Raw genomic sequence first — 22831 nt, forward strand, 5'->3', positions numbered from 1 at the left:
CTATGGTCATGTGCTCAAGTCGGATCTGTCCGATATTTCATATTCCATCCTAATTGGCTATAATTGGCTTTCACAGTTTGCAAGATTGCCCCGTTTTGAACAAAAGCCTCAAATCATGAACGCAGCATGCAATTTACGTGAAATCTTTCACACATTTTCTTAATAGGCTGAGAAATATATCCCACCCTTTTCACATTGGCCTGTTATAGCGCCACCAACAGGTTGATTTTTGATTTTTGGAACAAAATGCCTCAAATCATCCAATTGGCGTCACCAGGCACTCAACAAAATGAAGAAAATTGTTGCAAAAAAACTAACAAACAAAAAAACATGTTTATATTACTCCTAAACATTTTGCCAAACATCTCACACAGTCCTATCCTCCTGGTGGAGACTGTGCCCAGAAGGGCACTTTTTCTAGTTTTTCATGATTTTCAACGATTATTTTTTAAATGAATATCATGAAAAACTGAAGCCATTTATATGTGTGAATGAAGTATTTATATATGCGTGAATTAACTATTTATATATGTGCAAGTGAATTATGTATGTATGTGCAGGTTTGATTGATTTGAAGTATTTATTAAAGGACCACTTCACCACTTTTCAACCTATGTTCATATAATTGGTCCTCACTAATAATCATGATAAAATGCCACATTTTTTTTCAACTCAGTCTGTGTCTCATATGGGCTGTGGGCAGTTTATAAACCAGTAACATCATCGATGGGGAATCCAAGCTAATAGAAACTGCAGGCTTTCTAGTCCTGAAAAGTTGCAATGCAAAAATGGAAGCCATCTCACGATAATAAAAATCAAAAGAAACTGGTTTAAAAATAATTCTGCCTAACGATGATGTCACTGGTGGACAGGTTTCTGAACTGCCCACAGCCCTTATATGAGACAGACGGAGTAGAAACAAATTGTGCCATTTTATCATGATTATTAGTAAGGACCTATTATATGAATATAGGTTGAAAAATGGTGAAGTGGTCGTTTTTTGTGTTTCTGGGGATGATGTAGGTCATATTTAACAATACAATGGTAGCAAGCCCCAAAATCCTATTCTGCTACTTACCTCTATGTGTCAGGATACTCCATGCCAAATTTCACACTTCCATTTGTATTTATGTAATTTTAGTGAATTAATATTTGCCTTTACACAATTTTGCCAGAGACATATACCAAAAAAGGGGTTTTGGGGCCCCTGAAAACAAATGGCCCGAGTTGGGGGTGTTCCCTTCATTTTGAGATGGCCCAAGGTATATGCTAACAGGAAATAATAGTGGAAAAAAGGTAGCAAAAAATAGTATGAGGGCTGGGCTTAGCTCCCGGACTAAAGACCAAACTGTAGGGATCAGCAGTGATAGGAACTATACACAAGGCAGGGGATTTCACCATGTGCTGTCAACTGTAGTCCCTGGTTGGTCATAGACATAAAAGGTAGACCTCATTCGCCACTGCAATTCATTGGAGTGTCCTGTATGGAACTGAGGACACCCTATAGTTATATGGACATGAGTCCATAGATCCAGTCACGTGACTCACGTCCCTTCCTTTCATTACGTTCCTTGGTGACAATGCAGAACCTTGCCCTCACTTTCGCCCCAGAGCCAGAAGAGGCTTTCTATATGTGGTTGGTGGCATATTCGTGTCCTGTTCAGTTCTTTTTCCCCATCAGGCTTGGCAGAAATCAAACGAGCCAATCAAAGCTATAGGAAAAGGAACCAGAGCAGTGAACGGGTATGCCACCTTCTAGAAACCGGGACTACAGTTAGGCAATGAGTCTATTGGGAGAAAACATTTTTACTGCATGACAAATTATAAATGAGGCTCAACAGTCCACGAACAGAACACATCTGGTTTATTGCATCGGTTACTTTATTCATTTCAGCCCCCTCATTAAAAGAAATGCTGTTTACTAAAGCTACTACATACATACAATAGCATTTAACCAGTTTGTCTCAAAGTGTTCAATAAATCCTTTGAACCAGGGTTTATGTTGAGGTTTTCTTTTCTACTGTGGAAAGATGTGCAGGCAGGCACAGCTAACGAAACCAAACTAAGCAACATTTACACAATGATCTTCTAGATTTTATACAACAAAGTATTGTTTTTTCATGTACTTAAGAGGCACAAAACTTGAGCTAAATATTGTCGCTGTCGGGCAGAAACTTTCTTAAACCTGTGTTCCAATGGATCTAATGTAGTTATTATTTAGTCACAAGCTCTTGGTTATTTATAACACCCACAGACAGACTTAACCGCTTTAAAACTGGTGCCACTTTTCTGGGCACATCAGTAAGTATAGTGCGAGAACTTGTTTCACAACAGCAAGTCTTCAAGCTTACAGCGCATCGCTTCACAATGTGGTGTAAGCTTGTAGACAGGCTATTTTCACAACCTTTGTGTGACACTGTCATACAATATAACAAAATAGTGTATTCACTTACAAAAGAAACAAGATGAAGAAATATGGAGATCAAAAGTTTCAGCTCGGCAGCGACGTTATTCTTGTAACTAATCCAGTACTATATCACTACAGTGTGTCAGGAGGGACAAAAATGTTTTTTGCATAGTTTCTCATAAGGCACGTTGGCACTTGATAACCATCTAATTCAATCAACCCTGGAAGAAGCATCTTCAGTGATTCCTCGTTTCATCCAACAGATTTAGACCAGCTTTGTTGAAAAGGCAGAACAGGTCTTAACTCATATCTCATTTCATGTCATTGAATCATCATTATGATTTATTGATTACCAGCAGCACGCTTCCATTCAGTTTGTTTGGTAAGAACTTGAAGTTACAGTAACATCATGGCATTCATCTTTGTGCAGAACCAGACATTCACTCATTATGCTGTAACCCTCCACATGTATCAAATGTCTACACACAAGTTGTGCAACAGGTCAGGGGTTAAGCAAGTGAGAAGGCATTGTATTGTAGAATCCAAAGAACTATTTTGCATAAAAGAGCTATAGTGGCAGGTGACCGTTTTCAGTAAGAAGGAAGGAGGACTTCGATGCCTGTACACATACAATGTACAACCATCGTTTATCAGTCTTGAGATTATATATTCTTGAAATAATGTTCCGTTTGAACCGTTTAGAAATTCTAAAGAATGAGTTTACTTGCTGTCGTTCAACACCACGTAGCAGCAGAGCAAAGTCCCGCCAGTGTTCAGGTTCGGTGTTCAGCGTTGAATGTAGATAGGGTGTTTGGGGGCTGTAGGCAGCACTGCCCACTCTAGCCCAACTGGTCCTCATACTGTTTGCGGAAGCAGTCTCCGGCGGGGAAGAAGTCCCAGCATCTCTCCTGGTACATCTTCCACACATATGACTCCTACAGGGAGAAAAACTGATTTTTTTTTTTGCTACAGGAACTTGTATGCACATCCAGAAATTAACCTGAAGTGCATGGTAAAAAAATATTAATAAAGCAGAGGTAAACAAATACCCACTCAGTGATTCTCGCTCCAGGTAAAATGTTTTTGAGCAATGTTTCAACCCACGTCAGGTTGAAATGTTGCACAAGCAAAGATCACCATCGTGGGCTGAACCTTTACATAATGTTGCTGTCGGGCAGTAACCTTGTATGTCCATATTTCATAAACAAATGACATATTATTTATATCGTAGGACAGTGCCATACAAAGGTAGTAAAAAGAGCCAATCGACAAGCTCACAATGCAATGCGTTGTGAGCTTGCAGATCTTTTTTTTCTGGAATAATTTGGAGAACTTCTCGCATATAATGATGACATGCCCAAAAATGGGATATCAGAGAGTGGTTACGTCTGTCCGTGGATTTTATGAAGATTTAACCAATGAAAAGCATTAAAAGGTGCCTGTGACTAAATAACTACATTGGAACAGTGATTTTCCCCCCCATTTCCTGAAATGTAACGGTTTTGGACATACAAGGTTTCCACCCAACAGACCATATCATTATGTTTTCCCTTTGTTCTCTTGGAATACAAAAGCCCAGAGTGGTGTGTAGTTGTACTCTGTAGTGTTTATTTTAAGACTCATTATGAAAGCGTGTGCCGTACCTGACCCGTGTGTTCAGTCTCATCCTTGTTGATCAGGTACATCAAGAAGAACCTGGAGGAATGGAGAGTTGTTTTGAGACACATGAATAATTAATTATGTTTCAAATTCACCTTATCTGGTTTAATTTTGAATCATTTGACATTAGGTGCTCATGTGCATGCTGCTCACAGGTAGTTTGCGAGGTTGTGCTCCTGTAAGGTGTGGGTCTCGAAACCGTGGGGCACCCGATCAAAGTAGTCATTCCCGATGCCACAGATGAAGCACTTAGTCTGCGAAAGAAAACATACATTTCTTTTTAACATTTTGAACATAGACATAAGATTTTTTCAGACGTTGCGTTCTTCTTCCTGTAAAGTAGTTATTTTTATTGTATTTCTTAAATGTTGGTTATGCTTAGATAATTGCTTTACTGTCCCTGCTTTTTGCTTTCCTATCGTATTCCTTTGTGGTATGGCTGGACAGTACTGTATATCAATATTACATAAATATCAGGATATAAGACTAGATAGATATCCTATTTGTGTCTTGTCCTGGTTCTAATCACTTACACCTCATGGCCTGACTGTACATAGGCAGCTACAGTTTCTTGTGCATTCTGGCAATCGTAGGGTCATATGATGCAAGTATGAACTGGTTCAGGAGATGGTCTTTTATGAATTTAAACAAAGTGATTCTTCGTTCAGTCATCACTATTCTGCGGTGTTTATTTGCATTGTTCTTGGTGTATAAAGGGTTTCACAATGTGGCAACACAACAATACATGCTTAAGTCTTATCTGTGCTGACAAAAGGCACGATCCTCTGTTTCAGACTCGAGGCTTACCTCCATGTCCTCCTTCACCTGTTCCTGCTGGTCTCTCAGCTCACCAAAGGCATCGATGATCAAACCTGTGGGGATTACAGCAGCCTGTCAGAGCAGCTTTGAACGAGACCCTTTGGTAGCGCAATGGCTAGCCTGAAGCCAATTGCATCTTAACAGGCATGGTTAGTCTCTATCTGACTTACCACAGTAACTGGACTATGCAGTATGTACTGTAGGGCTCAGATATGGTGTACTGGTTAACCACGTAAAGCGTATATACGCCATTGACCGGTTCGGTTCCCCCAGGTGTCGATGCTCGGTTCCCCCAGGTGTCCATGCTCGGGTCCCCTCCTGTCTTCCCTCTACACCAAATGTATTTGCTGAACATAAATAGAATGTTCGCTCGCCTGTTACGACGCACCAAGAATTGTGATGCTAGGGTTTGTGTGGTTCAAACCCCTGTCTCTGGAATCCTTTGAACCTAGACTCCCCTATGTTGGCTCCCTGTCAGACGTTCGCTCCTACCATCGACCTCCACATTGTCTGGTCTGGGGCCTACCAGGAGTTCAAATGGAACAAATGGAACCTTTTTTTTTATCATAGGGAACCCCAAATAAAATCCTAGTAAAGTGTACCCATTCTCAGTGTTACAGACCCATAAGGATCCCCTGGTGGTCCTGGGACCATGTGTAGAGAAACAGTGTAAACCAGTGGTTCCAAAACCTTTCAGGTTGAGACCCAAAATAGAGATTAGACGTTTGCCCTGGACCCAAATACTGTGAAAATCGAAGATCTACAAGCACACAATGCGTCTCCACTCCACGTTGCGAGCTTGTAGATCGGCTATTTTCACTACTTCATTATAATTATTCATGGATTTTCTTAGATTTGTATAAAATTATTTTTCGATATGAAAAACTAATCTTTTAACACTTTAACCATTCACAAGTTACACGAGTTAATTGATAAAGAACAGCTTCCCTCCCGTTCACGGGTTACATGAGTTATGTTTTCATTGTTTAATTTGCCGTTTTTAATACGTTGTAAGACTTACAGGGTTTCCATCGGACAGAGTCCGCGTTCTACCGAAAAAAGATCAGGCTTGCAAAGGCTTCTGGGAAATTGAGGCAATGGGTGGCTCTGTCCTACGCTCTTTGTTATTGATCGGCAGTTTGGATTATTTCTCAACATGACGACCAAAGATCACACCATTAGGTGTGAAAAACTAGGCAATCAGATGGGGATCACGATTATTATATCCCGCAGTCAACTGTTAAAATAGGATTTTTACTCACGTCGTGACTCGTGACCCCAAAACATTGGTCCGTGACTACAACCCAACCACTGTTTGTGAAACAGTGCTGTAGTGTATAAAGTAAACCATACATGGATCCAGTAAGACTGGTGTTTTACATGACATGGGGGGGTTGAGGGTCACACACCCTGAATGATGGCCAGAAGGATGACGATGACAAAGAAGAAGAAGGTGATGTCGAAGAGGATGCGGTAGAGCTCATAGGGGTCTCCCGCCGGGTCCTCCAGTTCATCACCGATGCCGCCTCCGGCTCTCACACCCACGTACATGTGGAACAGGTAGCACTGGGGAGGAGAGCAGAGGACACGTTCACAATGTTTGATCCACAAGCCGTGAGTCAGGAGCTGCAGGTGCGCATGTTCTGAAAGCAATGCAATCGATTGGGAAATGTATTGTTTGTGCTGAGGTTAATGAAGATCATATGGTTAGTCACCTCCTGGTTCGATCCCCGGCTCCCCCGGGTTAGTGTCCCTGAACAAGACACTGAACCTCCAAATGCTCCCAATGAGCAGGTTTTCTGCTTTGTATAAAAGGCTCTAGTCTAGGCTATATAAATGCACCATTCACCTTTCTTTTTACCATTTGCAGATCTTGGTGGTAGCAACAAATATTCAAAACGAGAACTTCAAAATCGAACCATGACAGCAAGTGAAAGCAAGGTATAGTCACTTTTGCACTAGTTTAATGTCTGCACTAAGCACAGAGCTTGAACGTCATCTAGGATGACATCTGGCCAAACAGACATGGTGCTACCCAGAGCCATAGAGTAAGACAGAGTTACGACAACTCTGTTCACCTCATGGGGCCAGTCCAATGGCGGCTCTTCTCCATAGACTTCTATTGGCGAATAGGGACACCGGAAGTTTACAGAATGGAGTCTATGGTAAATGGTAAATGGTGCATTTATATAGCGCCTTTATCCAAGGCGCTTTACATAGATTGTGCATTACATTCACCCATTCACACACCGATTGCGGCGGAAGCCATGCAAGGTACCAACCAGCACATCGGGAGCAATTTGGGGTTCAGTGTCTTGCTCAAGGACACTTCGACATGTAGACAGGAGGAGCCGGGATTCGAACCGCCGACCCATGGATCATTGTACGACCTGCTCTACCTCCTGAGCCACAGTCGCACAGTCTATGGGCTCATGAACCACGTGACCGGGCTGTTTTCTGCCCCCTCAATGTCACAACTCTGTCTATACTCTATGGCTCTGGTGCTACCTGCTATATGGATCATGAGGGTGAAGGTGGACTCACCGTCATCATGTCGTCACATTTCATGTCGGGCTCGTCCTCGTCCTCACTCGCGTTGTAGAACTTGCGGAAGAAGTTGAAGGCCACCACGGTGTAGAGGTAGACCACCACGGCCAGAAGGCCCACCGTCAGCACCAGCTGTGAGCAGCAGAGACAACACGCCGTCAGTGATGTCCGGGCTTAGTGCCTCATTGAAAGTTAAACCCATTGAGACCTGAGACCAGATTCTACAAATGTCTTGTATCTGTCAGTAGGCCACCGACCCTCATCTCAAAATATTTTGTTCCAGGGACCTCCCAGAAGCAAAGATATGAGTTAAAAGCATTCGCTGTGAAATAATATATATTCAAAGATTCGCTAAAATGTTCAAGATTTTTCAAAAATAGCAGATCTACAAGCTTGTGCGGCAGCTTTTACATGTTGTACATAGCTATTTTTCAACAGCTAAAGTTTCAAATAACGGTTAAAGTGGTTGAAAGCTAAGGTGACAGAGATGCGTTCCAGGTCTTATGAACTGTTATTTAATTTCACTGTCTAGGGCAGGGGTTCTCAACCCGTGGGTCGCGACCCCTCGGGGGGTCGCCAAATTATTTTAGGGGTCCCCAAATTATTTAAAAAAAAAAGAAAAAAAAAAGAAAAGATTTTTCAAAAATAGCAGACCTACAAGCTCGTAGCGCGCCACTCGGTGGCGCGCTATGAGCTTGTAGATCTGCTATTTTTCAATAGCTAAATTATAACAATGCTTAAAACACCAAAAGTGTTTAAGGTTTTGGTGCCCAAAATGGTTTAAGGTTATTGTAGCAGTCAATTTATATTGGGGGTCGGGAGGGGGCGGGGCGGGGGTCCCGAGACGTTGCCAAAATATTTCCGGGGGTCCCCGGCCAAAAACATTGAGAACCCCTGGTCTAGGGCACTCTCTCAGCAATGGCCTTGGGAAGTAGATGTGGGAGACTGAGAGGGCTGCATTCACACCTAAGACTCCAAGGTGTGAATCCATGTTAAAACATGTCACCTAGTGTCTGTCACTGCTCACTGAGCAATAAGCCTATCTCACAGAATTTCCCCGCCCCCCTTAATACGCCCCCTTTCGGGGTTAGTGGTGATGGCGTGACGTCACTCCATAGACGCTTCATGTTAACAGAGGTAATTTAAGAAGTCTACAACTTTTGTTTTCTCAAGGTAAGGTTTGTTCTATCTGTTCGAGCTGATTTACCATATTGTTTGCTTCATAATAATATTGGTCTGTCACATTTTTACATTAGAAAATGTACTTAGATTCTCCAGAGAAAAAAACGTGTAAATGCTCATGTTAAAGTCACCACTATTTACCGGAAGTGGGCGTGAAAAATGGGCTGTGAGATAGGCCTATTGTCCGGCTCCACAGTGCACATTTAACCACATGAATCCTAGCATCCCTATTCTGTTGCGAACATTGGGCAAAACATGTATCTACAAGCTTGCCTGAGCTTGCCTGAGCTTGTAGATTGTAGCTATTTTCCGGAGAGATTTGGTGTAGAGGGAAACTCTACCTTCCTGATTTGTAGATAAAAATGTGTGGCTTACTGCTGTACGTTGTTGATAATAGAGTATGCCAAACAGAGCATGCGTCTGTCAGATCATTATTTATATATTTATTTATTAGGCTAAAGCAGCGCCATGCAGTTGTGTTCCGACATTAAAATAGACAGGCTCTATTTCTTTATTCCAACTCGATGAGCTATGTGTATGGCTTTCACCGCAGCCTTCCGGTGCATTTCACACAAGGAGGAAGGGAGGTAATAATAAAAGGGGAAGTTGTTTCCGCAGAGATACAAGTCATTCCTTATTCCCTGGAATATAGACCTGCCCGGACTGTACTGCTTTGTCACCCTCTGGTGGTGGCCAGGGGTTCAACGCTCACCTGCTTGCCGTTGTGAGTGACCGAGGACAGGATTGTGCGGAGTGGCTTCAACACCATGGCGATGTCCAGCAGGTGGGCGGCGAAGAAGAAGTTGTTGAAGTGTCCGAAGCTAGACATGCTGGTGTACCAGATCAGATACAGGAAGTACTGCAAGAGAAACAGAAGTTATTGTGTGTGCCTGTTCCGTATGTCAATTCAGTTTGATCTAACCATCCGTGAGTTCATTCTTCATATCTTAGATATCTTAGATTTTTAATAATTGTTTTCAATGAATGTTGTGGTACATTAACTATTTCCTTTATTTAGATGAGATGGAAACAGAGCTGGGGGCACAGAGTAGGAAATGACATGCAACACACATACAGCTGTCCAGTTGGAACCCAGGAAGTGTTGGTTGATATACTATCTGATATACTAGCTATTTACTGGAAACTGATATCGGTCATGTTTAATAAACACTATATATAAAGGTGCCACTTTGTGTTTACTATACACAGGACAATATATCAAAGAACACTGGTGTTACATCTAGGCTACTTGTAATCCTTAAAATAATGATAATATATATTCTTTTGTGTAGCACTTAAAACATAATTACAAAGTTATTCACAAGGAATTGAAATCTGGATTGACTTACATTGTCTGTCAAAACCACACCCATCTTCCACCAGTGGTACTTGGTATCGATGGAGCTCAGCCTGTTCAGAAAATAAACACCTGTGAATTAACCCATTTTGACCTGAGATCAGATTCTAAAAATGTCTTCAACATCCTGACAGTTTTCTGAAAAAGCTATGTTTATGTCAGTGGTTCTTCGATTTTTCAAAAATAGCAGACCTACAAGCTCGTAGCGCGCCACTCGGTGGCGCGCTATGAGCTTGTAGATCTGCTATTTTTCAATAGCTAAAGCATAACATAATGCTAACACCAAAACGGGATCCCGCCCAAAATGGGTTAACAGCAATGTACTGCTATCATTAAAATAAAACCTTTATACTTTAAATAGGTTACTACCAATCATGTGTCCATGTATTCAAAAAAGATTTTCATGGTCTGGGACTGACCACCGTTTTAGTTTTTTGCTATTCATTTATATCAGGTATGGTGTCTGATTGTATTGGTGTATTATTTTGTATGTTACCTGTTTATATGTTGTTTTTATGTGGGACTACGGATGTTCGGTTGTTTTTGTTTCTGTGATTTCTGTCCTGTAATGTCTACCATTTTGTAATGTATGTCTATGTCTTGTCTGTTTCTTGAATGGTGACGTCATGGACGCAAAACAAATTTCAGTGCAAGCTGACAATAAAGTTGTATCGTATCGTATCGTATCGTATGAAAATCTCTTGTGAAATCCTGTGTGTTTTAGTCATATATATTTTTTAGGACTGCGTCTAGCTGCGCCTGTGAGTTGAGGAGCTCATTTCTAACCAGGACAGCAGTGAGGCCTCCTTCTCCACAGTCTCCACGGTGGGGTCAAAGTCCAGTGCGCTCTTGTCCAGGCCCAGTAGCTCAGCGATGCGTTCAGCGCCATACATGTCACCATACTTGTTGATCACCTGCACCAAGCAAAGGACAGCAGAGACTCAGATCTGAACCCACAGGTTATGCAATACTGGGTTATAAAGTCATAACGTAATTTATTAAAAGAAAATTCTCTCTCTCTCTCTCTCTCTCTCTCTCTCTCTCTCTCTCTCTCTCTCTCTCTCTCTCTCTCTCTCTCTCTCTCTCTCTCTCTCTCTCTCTCTCTCTCTCTCTCTCTCTCTCTCTCTCTCTCTCTCTCTCTCTCTCTCTCTCTCTCTCTCTCTCTCTCTCTCTCTCTCTCTCTCTCTCTCTCTCTCTCTCTCTCTCTCTCTCTCTCTCCATATATCAGTGGTTCTCAAAGTGGGGGTCCAGGAGGGGGTTCCAAATGGACCCAATATGTATCTAACTCTGAAGAGTGTACAAACTGAACCATTCCATCTGTACACTCTTAGTTATGAAGGTCCTTGAAATTAAAATATTTGAGAACCACTGTTATATACTGACCATGATGATACTGACCATGTCAGGTCAGTGTCATGATCAGTATGATCATGACACTGACCATGATACTGACATGATACGATACTGACATGATCTGAGAAGAACTGACCAGTCTGGCAAAACAGACAAACCAGAACACCCATGGCCAGATCCCAAGTCAATGTTTGAGACTTTGGGAATGAGAAAGGGTTCCTATATTTTCCAATGTTTACTATATTTACATATTGTTTTTACTGTGTTTTATGTTTTGCTGATTTGATTGTATTTCTATGTTTTTATTGGTGTTTCTATAGGCTTTGTAAAGCGTAGACTTCTACGTGCATGCAGTACACATGGTTTCACGGAGTTACAAGGTACAATAAAGTTTTGAAGACTGAAGTATATTTCAAAGTAATTACTTGTGTACTTTAAATCTTCCATTATTATTAAGCATGTAAAGCTGTTTACACTCACCTTACGCTTGACAAACTTGTCCCAATAGTTGCTGGGGAAAGACCTACAATAGAAGAAGGGAGATAAAGTGATCTTGATTGATTGATTGATTGATTGATTGATTGATTGATACGTGAACAGTATAGAAAAATAGAGGGGGACTTCAGAGTCCGTTCACCTCCACCATCTGTTCTCTCCCCTCCAGGTAGAATTGCATTCAGCTCACTGATGTGCTATCAAAACCAATTGCTTTAAGCTTATTAATCAGTATGGAGTGGTTTACGGTGTCAAAAGACCTTTTGGAGGTCCAGCACGACCATGACACAGTATTTGCCAGCATCCACCTTGTGTTTGAGCAACTGAAATGACTTGATAATCCGAGAATGCATCCTATACACCCCACAGCATGTCAATATTGATTTGAACTGTGCATTGGAAAATATGTCTTCCAAAAAGAGATACTATAATAACACGGCATGGTACTACTAGTATTCTTAAATATCAGCATTTTAGAATTCAAGAACCTAATGTGTTGGGTAAAGCAGTGGAACGGTGACTCACGGTGTGTTGATGACCAGTCTGTCCCACTGGCCCTTGATGTCGTCTTCAGAGGGCTGCTCCGTGACGTAGAGACCGTCAAACTCCAGCTTCCTGGCAATGTCCTTCTCCCTCTTGAACACCACCAGAGGAACCTAACACAGCGAGGAGATGTAAGACCTTGTGGATTCGACTATATCGTTCAACAATGTCGTCATTAGAGGTTTGTGGACTCTGCTATCCACTTGAGTTAGTGGACAATTTTTAAAACTGTATTTTCATAGTTGAATAAGAGGGCATTACACCTCATCTACACTGCCAGCGATGCGAGCAAGCGAGCGATGAAATCTCATTAGAATACATGTTTTTCAATGAGACTGTCCTGGAGTACCGCGAGGGTGCAGCGACGTCGTCCACCCCTCCTATGTTCACTTGCAGAGTCTCTATTTGAGCGAGGTTTCACAACCCCAAACACTTTTATTGGTTGAGATCTACACACTACTATTTATTGGTTATTTGATTGGTTCAGGCTATGTCACAACGCAATGACCGACGCTCCATATCAGGACAGTTTTTCGCACGATATCGCCATCGGAACGCTCACTCCTTGCCTGTGTAGATGAGGTGTAACATCTTTTTATTGCCCAGGAAGGACTGGAATCACTGGATGTACTTGGATGACAAATACAAACTAGAAAGGTGTGCTCAGTAGAGAGGTTCAAGAGGCATGGCCAAATAATAATAGTGATGTATCTAGTTACATTTCTACTTACACAGCCATGATAGACGTGTCCCATGTCTGAATACCAGTTGTACATTGTCTCTGTCACCACCCTCTCTCCCATACACATTCATTGTCTATCTCTGCTTTGCCAATATGCTCCGTAACCACTCGGGTTGTAAGGACAATAGCTCTGTGATTATTCATTCAAAACACTTACATAGATTGGAAAAGTATTCACAAAAAACACTTAGCCTAGTGTAGTATGCCAGATTAGCTGTGTGTGGTGTGTGCATAGATGTCTGTGCAACGTAGATGGTCATCAGTCATAAAAACAAGTTCACAATTAACGCAACTGGCGTGTAACCCTTCGTGCACCAACATCTCGACTTGCCGTTCCTGAGATGTGCCGTATTATTTAAGTTTGACCTTGACCCAGAAGGTCAACCTTTTTATCCAAAGTTGATCTCTTCAGGGCAGCCTACCGATCATAAAATTAGAAACATAGCGAGCACATCCCAGGGGCGCAGCTACGGGTGGGCCTGGGTGGGCCGCGGCCCACCCATATAGAGAGCTGGACCACCCATCGATTTTTCAAAAAAATAAAAATAAATACAAATATTATTATTATTTTTTTATATAAATACATAATAAGTTTCATAATGTCTTTCTTTCTTTCAGTAAATATGTTTTTGTTGTGTTTTTTACATGATCATCTTGCTTAATATGAATAAACAGGCTGTCGGTTCTTTTTCACTAATGTGCCTAGACTAGCCTTTTTAAGACCCAGGTTTTTGGCCTAGACTATAGTCTATAGGATGCGATCATGCAAGTTGTTACGTCCACTTCCTGAGACTGCTGCTGCAGAGCCATGTGGAGATGTTTACTTTTTGTTTCATTATTTTTTCTCGTTCCGGGGCCGTAGCACGCCGACAAATCTGATAAACTAAAAATAGACTAGGTCGCGGACGCGGTGACAATACTGTGGATTATGCTTTTCTAAATCTTCCGAAGTTCCGACGCCTCAGCAGTCAGCAACAAGGTATTTGGAATGGATTGGAAGCTTGTTTTGTGATTTTTCCACGTTGATGCTTTAGTTTCAAACAAAGGCTATTTATTTCTGCAGCTTGAAGAGATACGTTAGAGTGTGTGTGTGTGTGTGTGTGTGTGTGTGTGACGTGTGTGTGTGTGACGGGGACGGTAAACACTAAACGCCACAACTACGAGAGAGAGAGAGAGAGAGATGGGGAGGGAGAGAGGGAAGGGGGAGAGAGAGAGAGAGAGAAAAAGAGAGAGAGATTTCTTACTTAGTGACACTTGAGTCAATTTTCGCCACTCCTCCGACAGGCGTACATGCATGTGTGTGTGTGTGTGTGTGTGTGTGTTTGTGAGTGTGAGACAGACGTATTTGAAGCGTTCCAGCGGGTCTGTCTGTCTTGTTAATGTTAACTAAAGCCGGTAAAAATAAGAACTGCCTGGCTGTCACTCTGGGGGCAATATAACCCGAAATATAACCGAAATACGCCACATAAATAAATAAATAACCGATTAACCCCACTCGCGAGTGCGTGACCACCACGCACGCGCGCTGCGTGAGCGTGCGTGCCGGCCCACCTAGCCATAGCGAGGCCCATCTAGAATCGCATTTCTGGCTGCGCCTCTGGCACATCCACTCTGGTTTGATTCTCATGTGATGGACAAACAGAAGATCAGACTAGACTCTAATAATGGCGGGACCTCCATATGGATCTCAGGCAGTATGTGTGTTCCTACCTTCAGTAAGTAGTAGCCCACCAAGCAGAGTAAGGAGATCCAGGTGTGGCTTATAGCCAGCATGCGCAGAGCAGGTTTCATGTAACCAGAGCTCTCCTGCAGGACAAACTCATCCATGTCAAACAGTGTGTTCTCTTGATCCGTTTCGTCAGACATGGTCCAAGGGTCATCCTCCTTGTGCACCTCCTCATACAACTCTGCCTCCTCAACCTCAGTGACCTGCGGAACAGAAAACAACCACACCTTTATTGAACCACTTTAACTCCATCTACTTCGTTGACCAGGTCCCCCAGAAAATTAGACGAACGGGACCTTGCAAATTAGCTATTTTCTGCTAAATTTCACAGAATTTTCAACTATTATGATGACATGCCCAGAATAGGGAGGCTGAGGTTCATGTGGTTAACCATCTTAAGCCTTTTATACTTCATCGTATATTCAATGGTAGGGCCGGGCCTACATTTTCGGGTCTGTTGAGAACTCTAGTGTTCGCCGGCTGCCGGGCGCGGGTGCACTAATAACTTTGGGGCAGGACTAGAGTTTGAATGGACAGGTATAAGTCAAAAGGGAGACATCGAAGAGGACGGAGGGATGGGGAAGGATCAACATATGGAATGTCAGAACAGGTTCTCACATACTGTATATATGGAGATCTAAGGGTTTGAGGTCAGATGTAGAGTTGCTGGCCAATATTGATGACATCAGGGATCTCCATATATGGCCTTAACTGTGACAGCAGGTCACATTTACTATGACATCAGGGATCTCCATCCCTGATGATGTCACGTGATGTCAATTAAAGAAGATGACTAACTACCAACTGTTCGCAACTGTTCGCTACAGACTGAAATGGATGTATTTTCGCTGTCCGATATTAGCGCTGATATAATTATTTTTAGGTATTTCTTCTGAGCATGTTTTACAGTAGGTAATATTTGATCAAAGCTTCAAAAGTCAGTAATTACAGTTTGGATTGTTAATCTGTGTATTTGCCCACAGCCAAACAGAAGAGTACTGTGTGTGGTCTTTTACATCATTCTTTAATGATTGTCATGTGCTGCACTCTATTGGCCTTTTAAATATTTGCATGGTTCAGTTGTTGGACAGTTTATTTCCCCCCTTTAATCACATAGGAGAAACAAAGGAGTATTAAAATGATGTATATGGAACCCATATTAATAATAATAATCCATAATGTGGATTATTTGGTGTTATTAGTCATAATTTAATATGACAGATACATGGTGGGCTGTGGAATTAAACACACCAAAAAAGCTATGGTGAAGTTTGGGAATTACTGGTCTAGGGAACACTCAAGTGCCATTTTGTTTACCTTGTAGAAGAGGAGAATGAAGTTGATTGCGAAACAGATAAACAGACACAGGAAACGAAGGTTGTAGAAATTACGAGCCAAGGTGTTCTGCAAACACAGTGATAGTCAGATGATCAATTCATGTTTCATTTCACAACATCAGATTTATATGTATCTATGAACAAATGAAAATAGAAAGAGGGACAGACATTTTTAAAGTTTATTTTTCTGCAGTGTTATTTACCACTATCTTGTTGACAACCATTTGGAAAAATGCAATGATGTAGGACATGATCGTTGGCGATGGCTCATTGGCTTCCTCAGCTTCAGCCTTGGGTTTCTCCTCTGCTGCTGGTTGCTTGGGCTCCTCCTTTGGCTTATCCTCCTTCTCCTGGTGCTCTGTGCTGTAGGAGTAAAGGGAGATTTTTCATCCTGGTCCTCTTTCATTTTGTGTGATGCTCAATTAGTTTCCCTCCTCAGTAAGTTTCACTCACTCTGCTTTCTCTGGTTCGGACTCGGGCATCTTTTCCACTTGTTTGGCAGCAGCAGCAGCAGCAGCTTTCTGTGTGTGTGTGTGTGTGTGTGTGTGTGTGTGTGTGGGGGGGGGGGGGGCATAAGAAAAAAGTGTGTGTTGTGACTGTGAGGGATTGAAGATGACGGAATGTCACAGATCATGCAAATCTTAAAATACGAACCTTCTTTTGCTCAGCAGGGGTTTCACTTAACTCGGAGACATCGCCCAGTCCGGCCGGATGTTTCCCTTCCTTCTTGACCGGATTCAACAGGTCCGTCAGCATGTCTGCATCCACCTTGTCACTCGGTGGTGCCATGGCCATGTCCATGCCCCCAGAAGACTCGCCAACATCTCTTTTCTCGCTCTCCATCACGTCACCGTGGATGCCGAACTGCGTGGGGTCAGGCATGTTGCCCAGGATGTCTGTCACCTTGATGTTCTTGGCGCCCTCGACCAGGCCCCCGCCGAACATGGACGACCAGATGAGGTGGAAGAAGCCGAAGATCAAGCCATAGATTCCCTTGAAGAAGCCTGTGAAGAGCATCCAGAAGAAGGAGAAGAAGCCCACGATCATCTCCTTGATGCTCAGCTTCTTCATCTTCTTGTACCGCTTGCGCATGCTGTTAATGGACAGAGCCTGGCGGACTTGCAAGAACGATGCCTTGACCGAGCGGCAGGCGTTGGTAAAGGCAGAGGCGGACTCCATCTCATCCTCGGCTCCAGAGAGCTCCTCCAGTAAGCTGTGGCTCTCCTCTTCCTCCTCCTCCTCAGGCCTCTCAGGACCATCCGACTCAGAGATTTGTGATGCCAGCTGCATCTCAAAGATGGTGTCCTCGCAGAAGTTAACAAACATCTCCATCTTCTCGCTCTCGCCACCCTCATTCACCACGTCAAAGATGAACTGCCGTTTGGACTCCTTGACCTGCGGCTTCTCCCACTGCTCACGACTTGACTCGCTGATCTCGAAGTACACGCGCTCGATACGCTTGGCACTACCCATGATCTCGATGCGTCCCAAATAAAGCTCAAAGTAGGTGAGCATACTCGCCGCCAGTTCCAGGAAAGGGGCGAGGCGGGTGTCGTGTGGCATATGCTCTGACAGGTTAGTCAGCAACACAGCCACATTGAAGCCGATTTCTTTGGCAGGCTCGTGGAAGCGCTCCACAAACTCCTCATAGTTGAACATGTCGTTCTCATCGAGTTCCACGCAGGAAAGCAGGAAGCTAATCTCTGACTGGGTGTACTGCATCTGGCTTTCCATGGATTTCTGGAACTCCTTCCTGGAGATGATGCCCTTGTGGTCGGGGTCGTACTCCCTGAAGTTGTCGGAGGTGGTCAGGTCCTTCAGTTTGAGGAACATGTCGAAGAATTTGAGGATCATCTCCACGTTGTTGGATGACTCCACCAGAGTGTCCACCATCTGCTTTCCAATCATTCCATTCACAACGTTGCCTATGGACAGAATGCACAGGCTTGTGGGTTTATCTTTAGCATTTCATACAAAAGCTTTGTTTGGCTTAGCGCAGCCTGCTTTGTAATTACTGCGGAATGATTAACTAAAATAAGTATTACACCATTACAATGTGATACACCATAAACAATGTAACACAGACACTGTCACAATCAATGCTGAAATAAAGTTATATAAATAATTATAAGACTCCACGCTCTCCTGTTAAATATCTTTTTAGTTTGATTGATGGCCTCGTGCTTACCCTCCAGTAGTGACAGCATCATGACGATCATGTCCTTCTGCAAATCCATCAGTTCCTTCAACAGCTCAATCTGACTGGAGTCCTACCAACAGATCACAGAGTATTCATTCAAAATTATTCATTGAACATATTGTTATTTTTAATTTTTTGTAACTTATTTTTATTTCCCTGCGCAAATGGCCTTTCTTAATGATGAATATTGCACACTATGCTTCTTCTTTTTGTTACAAATATGCAAATCATCAGTACAAATCATATTGAACGTCTTTTTATGGCATGGCTCTGTAAAAGGCTCTGTAAGATCTTCAAGCTCACAACGATTTATAACTACGGTCATAAGCCACCTACTGTACCTGAGAAAGCTTCATCTGCATGTTGGCGAACACATGCAGGAAGCCCACCACTGCATCCCACAGTCTGCTGTGGGCCAGACTTTGCTGGTTTCCAATACACGGGCCCTGGAGAGAGCAAGAGGGAAACAAGCCAGGAAATAACGTACACACACAGCACCAAAGATAGAAAATGCATTTTATATGGATCATGTTATCAGAGTCATACAGTAGTTTGGATTGTTATAAAGGGGGGCAATGGACATAAGCTCCAGTGTGGACATTTCCTCCATACACCAGTTTGTAAACTTCAGTGTTGCTGCTGGTGGATACATGGCACTCAGGTCTTACTTGAATATACTCAGTCAGTGAGTTGAAGATCTGCTTGGCAACAGCTAAAGCCTTGGCGAAGTTGACCTGTCCAGTCTCATCAATGATGTCTTTCCCCGAGTAGTACCAGTAGAAGTCACTGATAGACTCCTAGAGAACAGAAACATGTTGCATTGACCAGATTCAAGCAGTAGCTGTCGGGCAGAAACCTTGTATCTCCATATTTTAACTTTTCATGTGCCCCACGACCCTTTATTAGAAGAATAAACCCCAAGAGGGTCCTTAGCAAGAGTGGCAAAAGTAGTGACAATATATTATATATATTGTATAGGTTATTTAATTTCTTTTTTGGAAATTAACCTGTTGTTGACAATTACTGTGTGTGTGTGTGTGTGAGTGTGAGTGTGAGTGTGAGTGTGAGTGTGAGTGTGAGTGTGTGTGTGTGTGTGTGTGTGTGTGTGTGTGTGTGTGTGTGTGTGTGCTTGCGCTTGCATGCATGTGTGTGTGCATGTCACCTGAAGGCGGAGTAGATAGTCAACAGTGCTGATAATGATGTTGACCGTTGTTGTATTCCCTGTCTGAGTTCTCAGGAAATTCTGGAAATCTAGCGTGAACATTGGAGAAACTCTCAGTAATTATAGATGCCCAAGCGTGAAATGCCAAATAAGTTGACAGCTCCTTTCATGTGATTTCGGGGCATTTTCAAAATTGTTCTTACCTCCGTTGTGCCCCTCACAGAGAAGTTGCAAAAACCGGAACAGGTCCTTTGTAAACTCGTCGTTCTGCAGCACCTTGGTGCCTGGGGAGATGGAACATAACGGTGAAGTGGGGTGAACGCAGGACCTTTATTCCAACATGTTCACGGACATGTATAGATGCTGTCGCTATCATAACATGGTGTAAAATTTGAAATGAAACTCCACCGGTCTGAAGCGCGCCACACAGTCGGGGGGTTTCATGTTCTCATTTTAGATGTCCCACGGGCCTTTAGATTGCAGGTTCGAAATCTGAACCCAAAATGCCGATAGTAAGAAAATGCTCTGATATTAATCGAGTGACTAGACCAGGACATTTCAATAAGCTGGGGTTAGCCTGGTAACTTTCACATGTAGCAGAATGTCGAGGAGAAAACAATGAGGTGGATGGTTTCAGAAAGGTATGATTCCACTGTATGTAGCCCATTCAATATGGCTACACCATGTGAAAGTTAGACGTGTGTACAGGAAAACCAGCTTTGTGAAATAGACCCCCCCCAATTCCAAAGCAAGCAAAAAAAAGCTTTGCTTTTAAGGGGCTGTGTCCACCGAGGCATTTCTTTCCTGAGCGCAGTGTGCTGTATGTTTTCAATTGTTCTCAATGTGAGCACCGCAAAATCTGGAAATGGCAGCGTTGTGACGAGGCGCTAAGCATCTATTCTGCGCCGGATGGTCACGTATGGAGTTTTTCAGGTCGTCAGGTCGCTTTGAACTGAAAATTTTCAACTCTGGCCAATTGGATGACTGATAGCACATTGCGTTTTCAGCTGAGGGAAGAAACCGTTTGGTGGACACACGGCCTAAGCTGTGACTAAAGTCTACAAACCGTTTGGTGGACACACGGCCTAAGCTGTGACTAAAGTCTACAAACCGTTTGGTGGACACACGGCCTAAGCTGTGACTAAAGTCTACAAACCTTTGTTCAAATATTTGGGGAAATGGTGTTGATAGCTTTGAGAGCCCATGTGTTTCTGAGTAATACGATTTGCATTAGTAATGTTAACATGAAAAAAGTGAAAACGGTTACCACATGGACAACCAATGGATCGTGGAGGATCCATTTCTCCATTTGTATCTACACTCTAAACACCATGCATCGTTCGTCGTCCCTGTACAACAGAGGCGATCATTAATGCATTTGGTTAATGCATTTAGATACGCTAGGTGGGGTAGTTGAGGGGCAGAGCTACAGTATATTGAATAAAGCATGGACGAGTGAGCCACAAATGATGGTAGCATAGCCGAATGAGGATGATCTAAAGTTTGCTATTTACCCCGCTCGCCTCGGTCTGCCATCGGTCGATGGTTTTTTTTAAATGACGGGAAGGAGACAAACGAACAATAGACGCAGACATAAGCAAAAAGAGAGGTCATTGGATTACAACATGAGAGATATGAAAGACATTGGGTGAAAGAAGGACAACATCATGCAGTTAAGAGAAATAATTGTTTTCGTGAAAGGGGGGTTGGGTGGTAATATTAGAAAATGCTGTTCTGAGCTTATGTTATGTCGTATTTTAGCATGAAGTTCCGAGATGTGAGATCAATAGGTCAAAGGCGAATATATCAGCGAATATATCAGAGAATATCAGTGAATTGTTAAAGACGGCACTCAATGGAATATCAGTGAATTGTTAAAGACAGCACGCAATGGAAATGTACAGCAAGAGTAGAGAATGAAAAGCCAGACTTGCATATGTGTGTGTGTGTGTGTGTGTATGTGTGTGTGTGTGTGTGTGTGTGTGTGTGTGTGTGTGTGTGTGTGTGTGTGTGTGTGTAGGTGGGGGGAAGCTAGGTGGCGTGTTCTGTGTCATCTGCTTCAAGTACTGGCACAGAGGCCAATCAAAGGCTCCTGCTCTGTGAAACAGGATACGATTAGGCTCTGGGATTCATTCGAGGTTGTTTGGATAGTGCGAATGCTTGTCTTGTGTCCATATTTTCGACAACAATGACATGATTATTATTCAATTATTACTGCGGTAGTAATACTAATGTCCTGCCACCAACACTGAATTCCAAGACTAAATGATAAGATGACGTTGGATAGTAAATTAAGGATGAATCCATCACTTACTTGAGCCTTCTTCACACACCATACCCAATCCCTCTGCTTTGTTCTGCCTCTCAAATGCATTCAGGTCCAGGACACTGCAGAGAAGTCAAAACACAGGTTGAAATTAGATTTTGTTTTTCTATGTTCTCTTTTGTGTGTGTGTGTGTGTGTGTGTGTGTGTGTGTGTGTGTGTGTGTGTGTGTGTGTGTGTGTGTGTGCGTGTGTGTGTGTGTGTGTGACTGTGTGTGTGTGTGTGTGTGTGTGTGTGTGTCTGCGTGTGCGTGCGTGTTTGTGGTGTCACTAGTTCACAGTACCTGCAAGACTGCATAAGTCCTGACAGACTCTTGAAAAAGCCTGCGTCTCTTTTCTCTTTCAGGTAATCAAGCATTTTCTGCAATGCGGAGAAAATTAAATAAATGTGCATCAGTCAAAATACCTAGATTAAACATAATCAGTTGGTGTACACAGTACATGCATTGTACAGTACATACGATGCCTTATTATTTGACCACTATGTGCACACAAACATGGGCTTTTGTCTAAAGGAGCACACGTGTTCGTACGCCAAAGCAACTAGATGCTGTTGCATTCACAGGATTTCTTAGGTGAACAACACCTCAGTAAGTAAGAAACACAGATACAGGTTAACCAATTCAACCCTAGCATACATTACCTATTCTGGGGGGAACATTTGACAAAATGCACTGCCACGTGTTGTAAGCTTCTATATCTTTATTTTATATAGATCGTTATTTTTGGTGAAGAGATTTTGTGTCGAGGGGAAAAAGAGAGGACCAAGTGCAGAGCCAACACATGCTCAAGTATGGAGGGTTTAAGACAAGTGGTTAAAAGTAGGTGTGACACTGACCTGTTGAACTTGCACGTTGCCTCCATTTAGAATGGAGATACCCAGTTTGAGGGTGCACGTCACCATGGGGCCCAGGGCACCTGGGAACACATACAGTAGGGACAATTTACAATTACAATTTAGGCATTTAGCCTTAGCCAC

At 42.8% G+C, this 22831-nt stretch overlaps 1 protein-coding gene across 1 annotated transcript in view; it reads right to left on the reverse strand.

Moving 5' to 3' along the window:
• Positions 1-1847: 1847 nt before the first annotated feature.
• ryr3 (ryanodine receptor 3) overlaps positions 1848-22831 on the reverse strand; it is a 181780-nt gene continuing 160796 nt past the window's right edge. The window contains exons 82-105 of the mRNA XM_079525534.1: positions 22691-22770; positions 22137-22213; positions 21844-21917; positions 19733-19813; positions 19530-19618; positions 19036-19164; positions 18709-18813; positions 18356-18437; positions 16822-18092; positions 16621-16688; positions 16371-16530; positions 16148-16234; positions 14815-15033; positions 12345-12475; positions 11805-11847; positions 10758-10885; positions 9964-10024; positions 9327-9473; positions 7430-7564; positions 6295-6451; positions 4874-4938; positions 4220-4320; positions 4051-4102; positions 1848-3342 (exon numbers count right to left, since the gene is read on the reverse strand). Of these exons, the coding sequence (XP_079381660.1) occupies positions 3247-3342; positions 4051-4102; positions 4220-4320; positions 4874-4938; positions 6295-6451; positions 7430-7564; positions 9327-9473; positions 9964-10024; positions 10758-10885; positions 11805-11847; positions 12345-12475; positions 14815-15033; positions 16148-16234; positions 16371-16530; positions 16621-16688; positions 16822-18092; positions 18356-18437; positions 18709-18813; positions 19036-19164; positions 19530-19618; positions 19733-19813; positions 21844-21917; positions 22137-22213; positions 22691-22770 (3638 nt within the window). The 3' untranslated portion in view covers positions 1848-3246. The remainder of the gene's footprint in view (positions 3343-4050; positions 4103-4219; positions 4321-4873; positions 4939-6294; positions 6452-7429; positions 7565-9326; positions 9474-9963; positions 10025-10757; positions 10886-11804; positions 11848-12344; positions 12476-14814; positions 15034-16147; positions 16235-16370; positions 16531-16620; positions 16689-16821; positions 18093-18355; positions 18438-18708; positions 18814-19035; positions 19165-19529; positions 19619-19732; positions 19814-21843; positions 21918-22136; positions 22214-22690; positions 22771-22831) is intronic.

The sequence above is a fragment of the Electrona antarctica genome, assembly GCF_951216825.1.
Source record: "Electrona antarctica genome assembly, chromosome: 17".
Classification (NCBI taxonomy): Eukaryota; Metazoa; Chordata; class Actinopteri; order Myctophiformes; family Myctophidae; genus Electrona; species Electrona antarctica.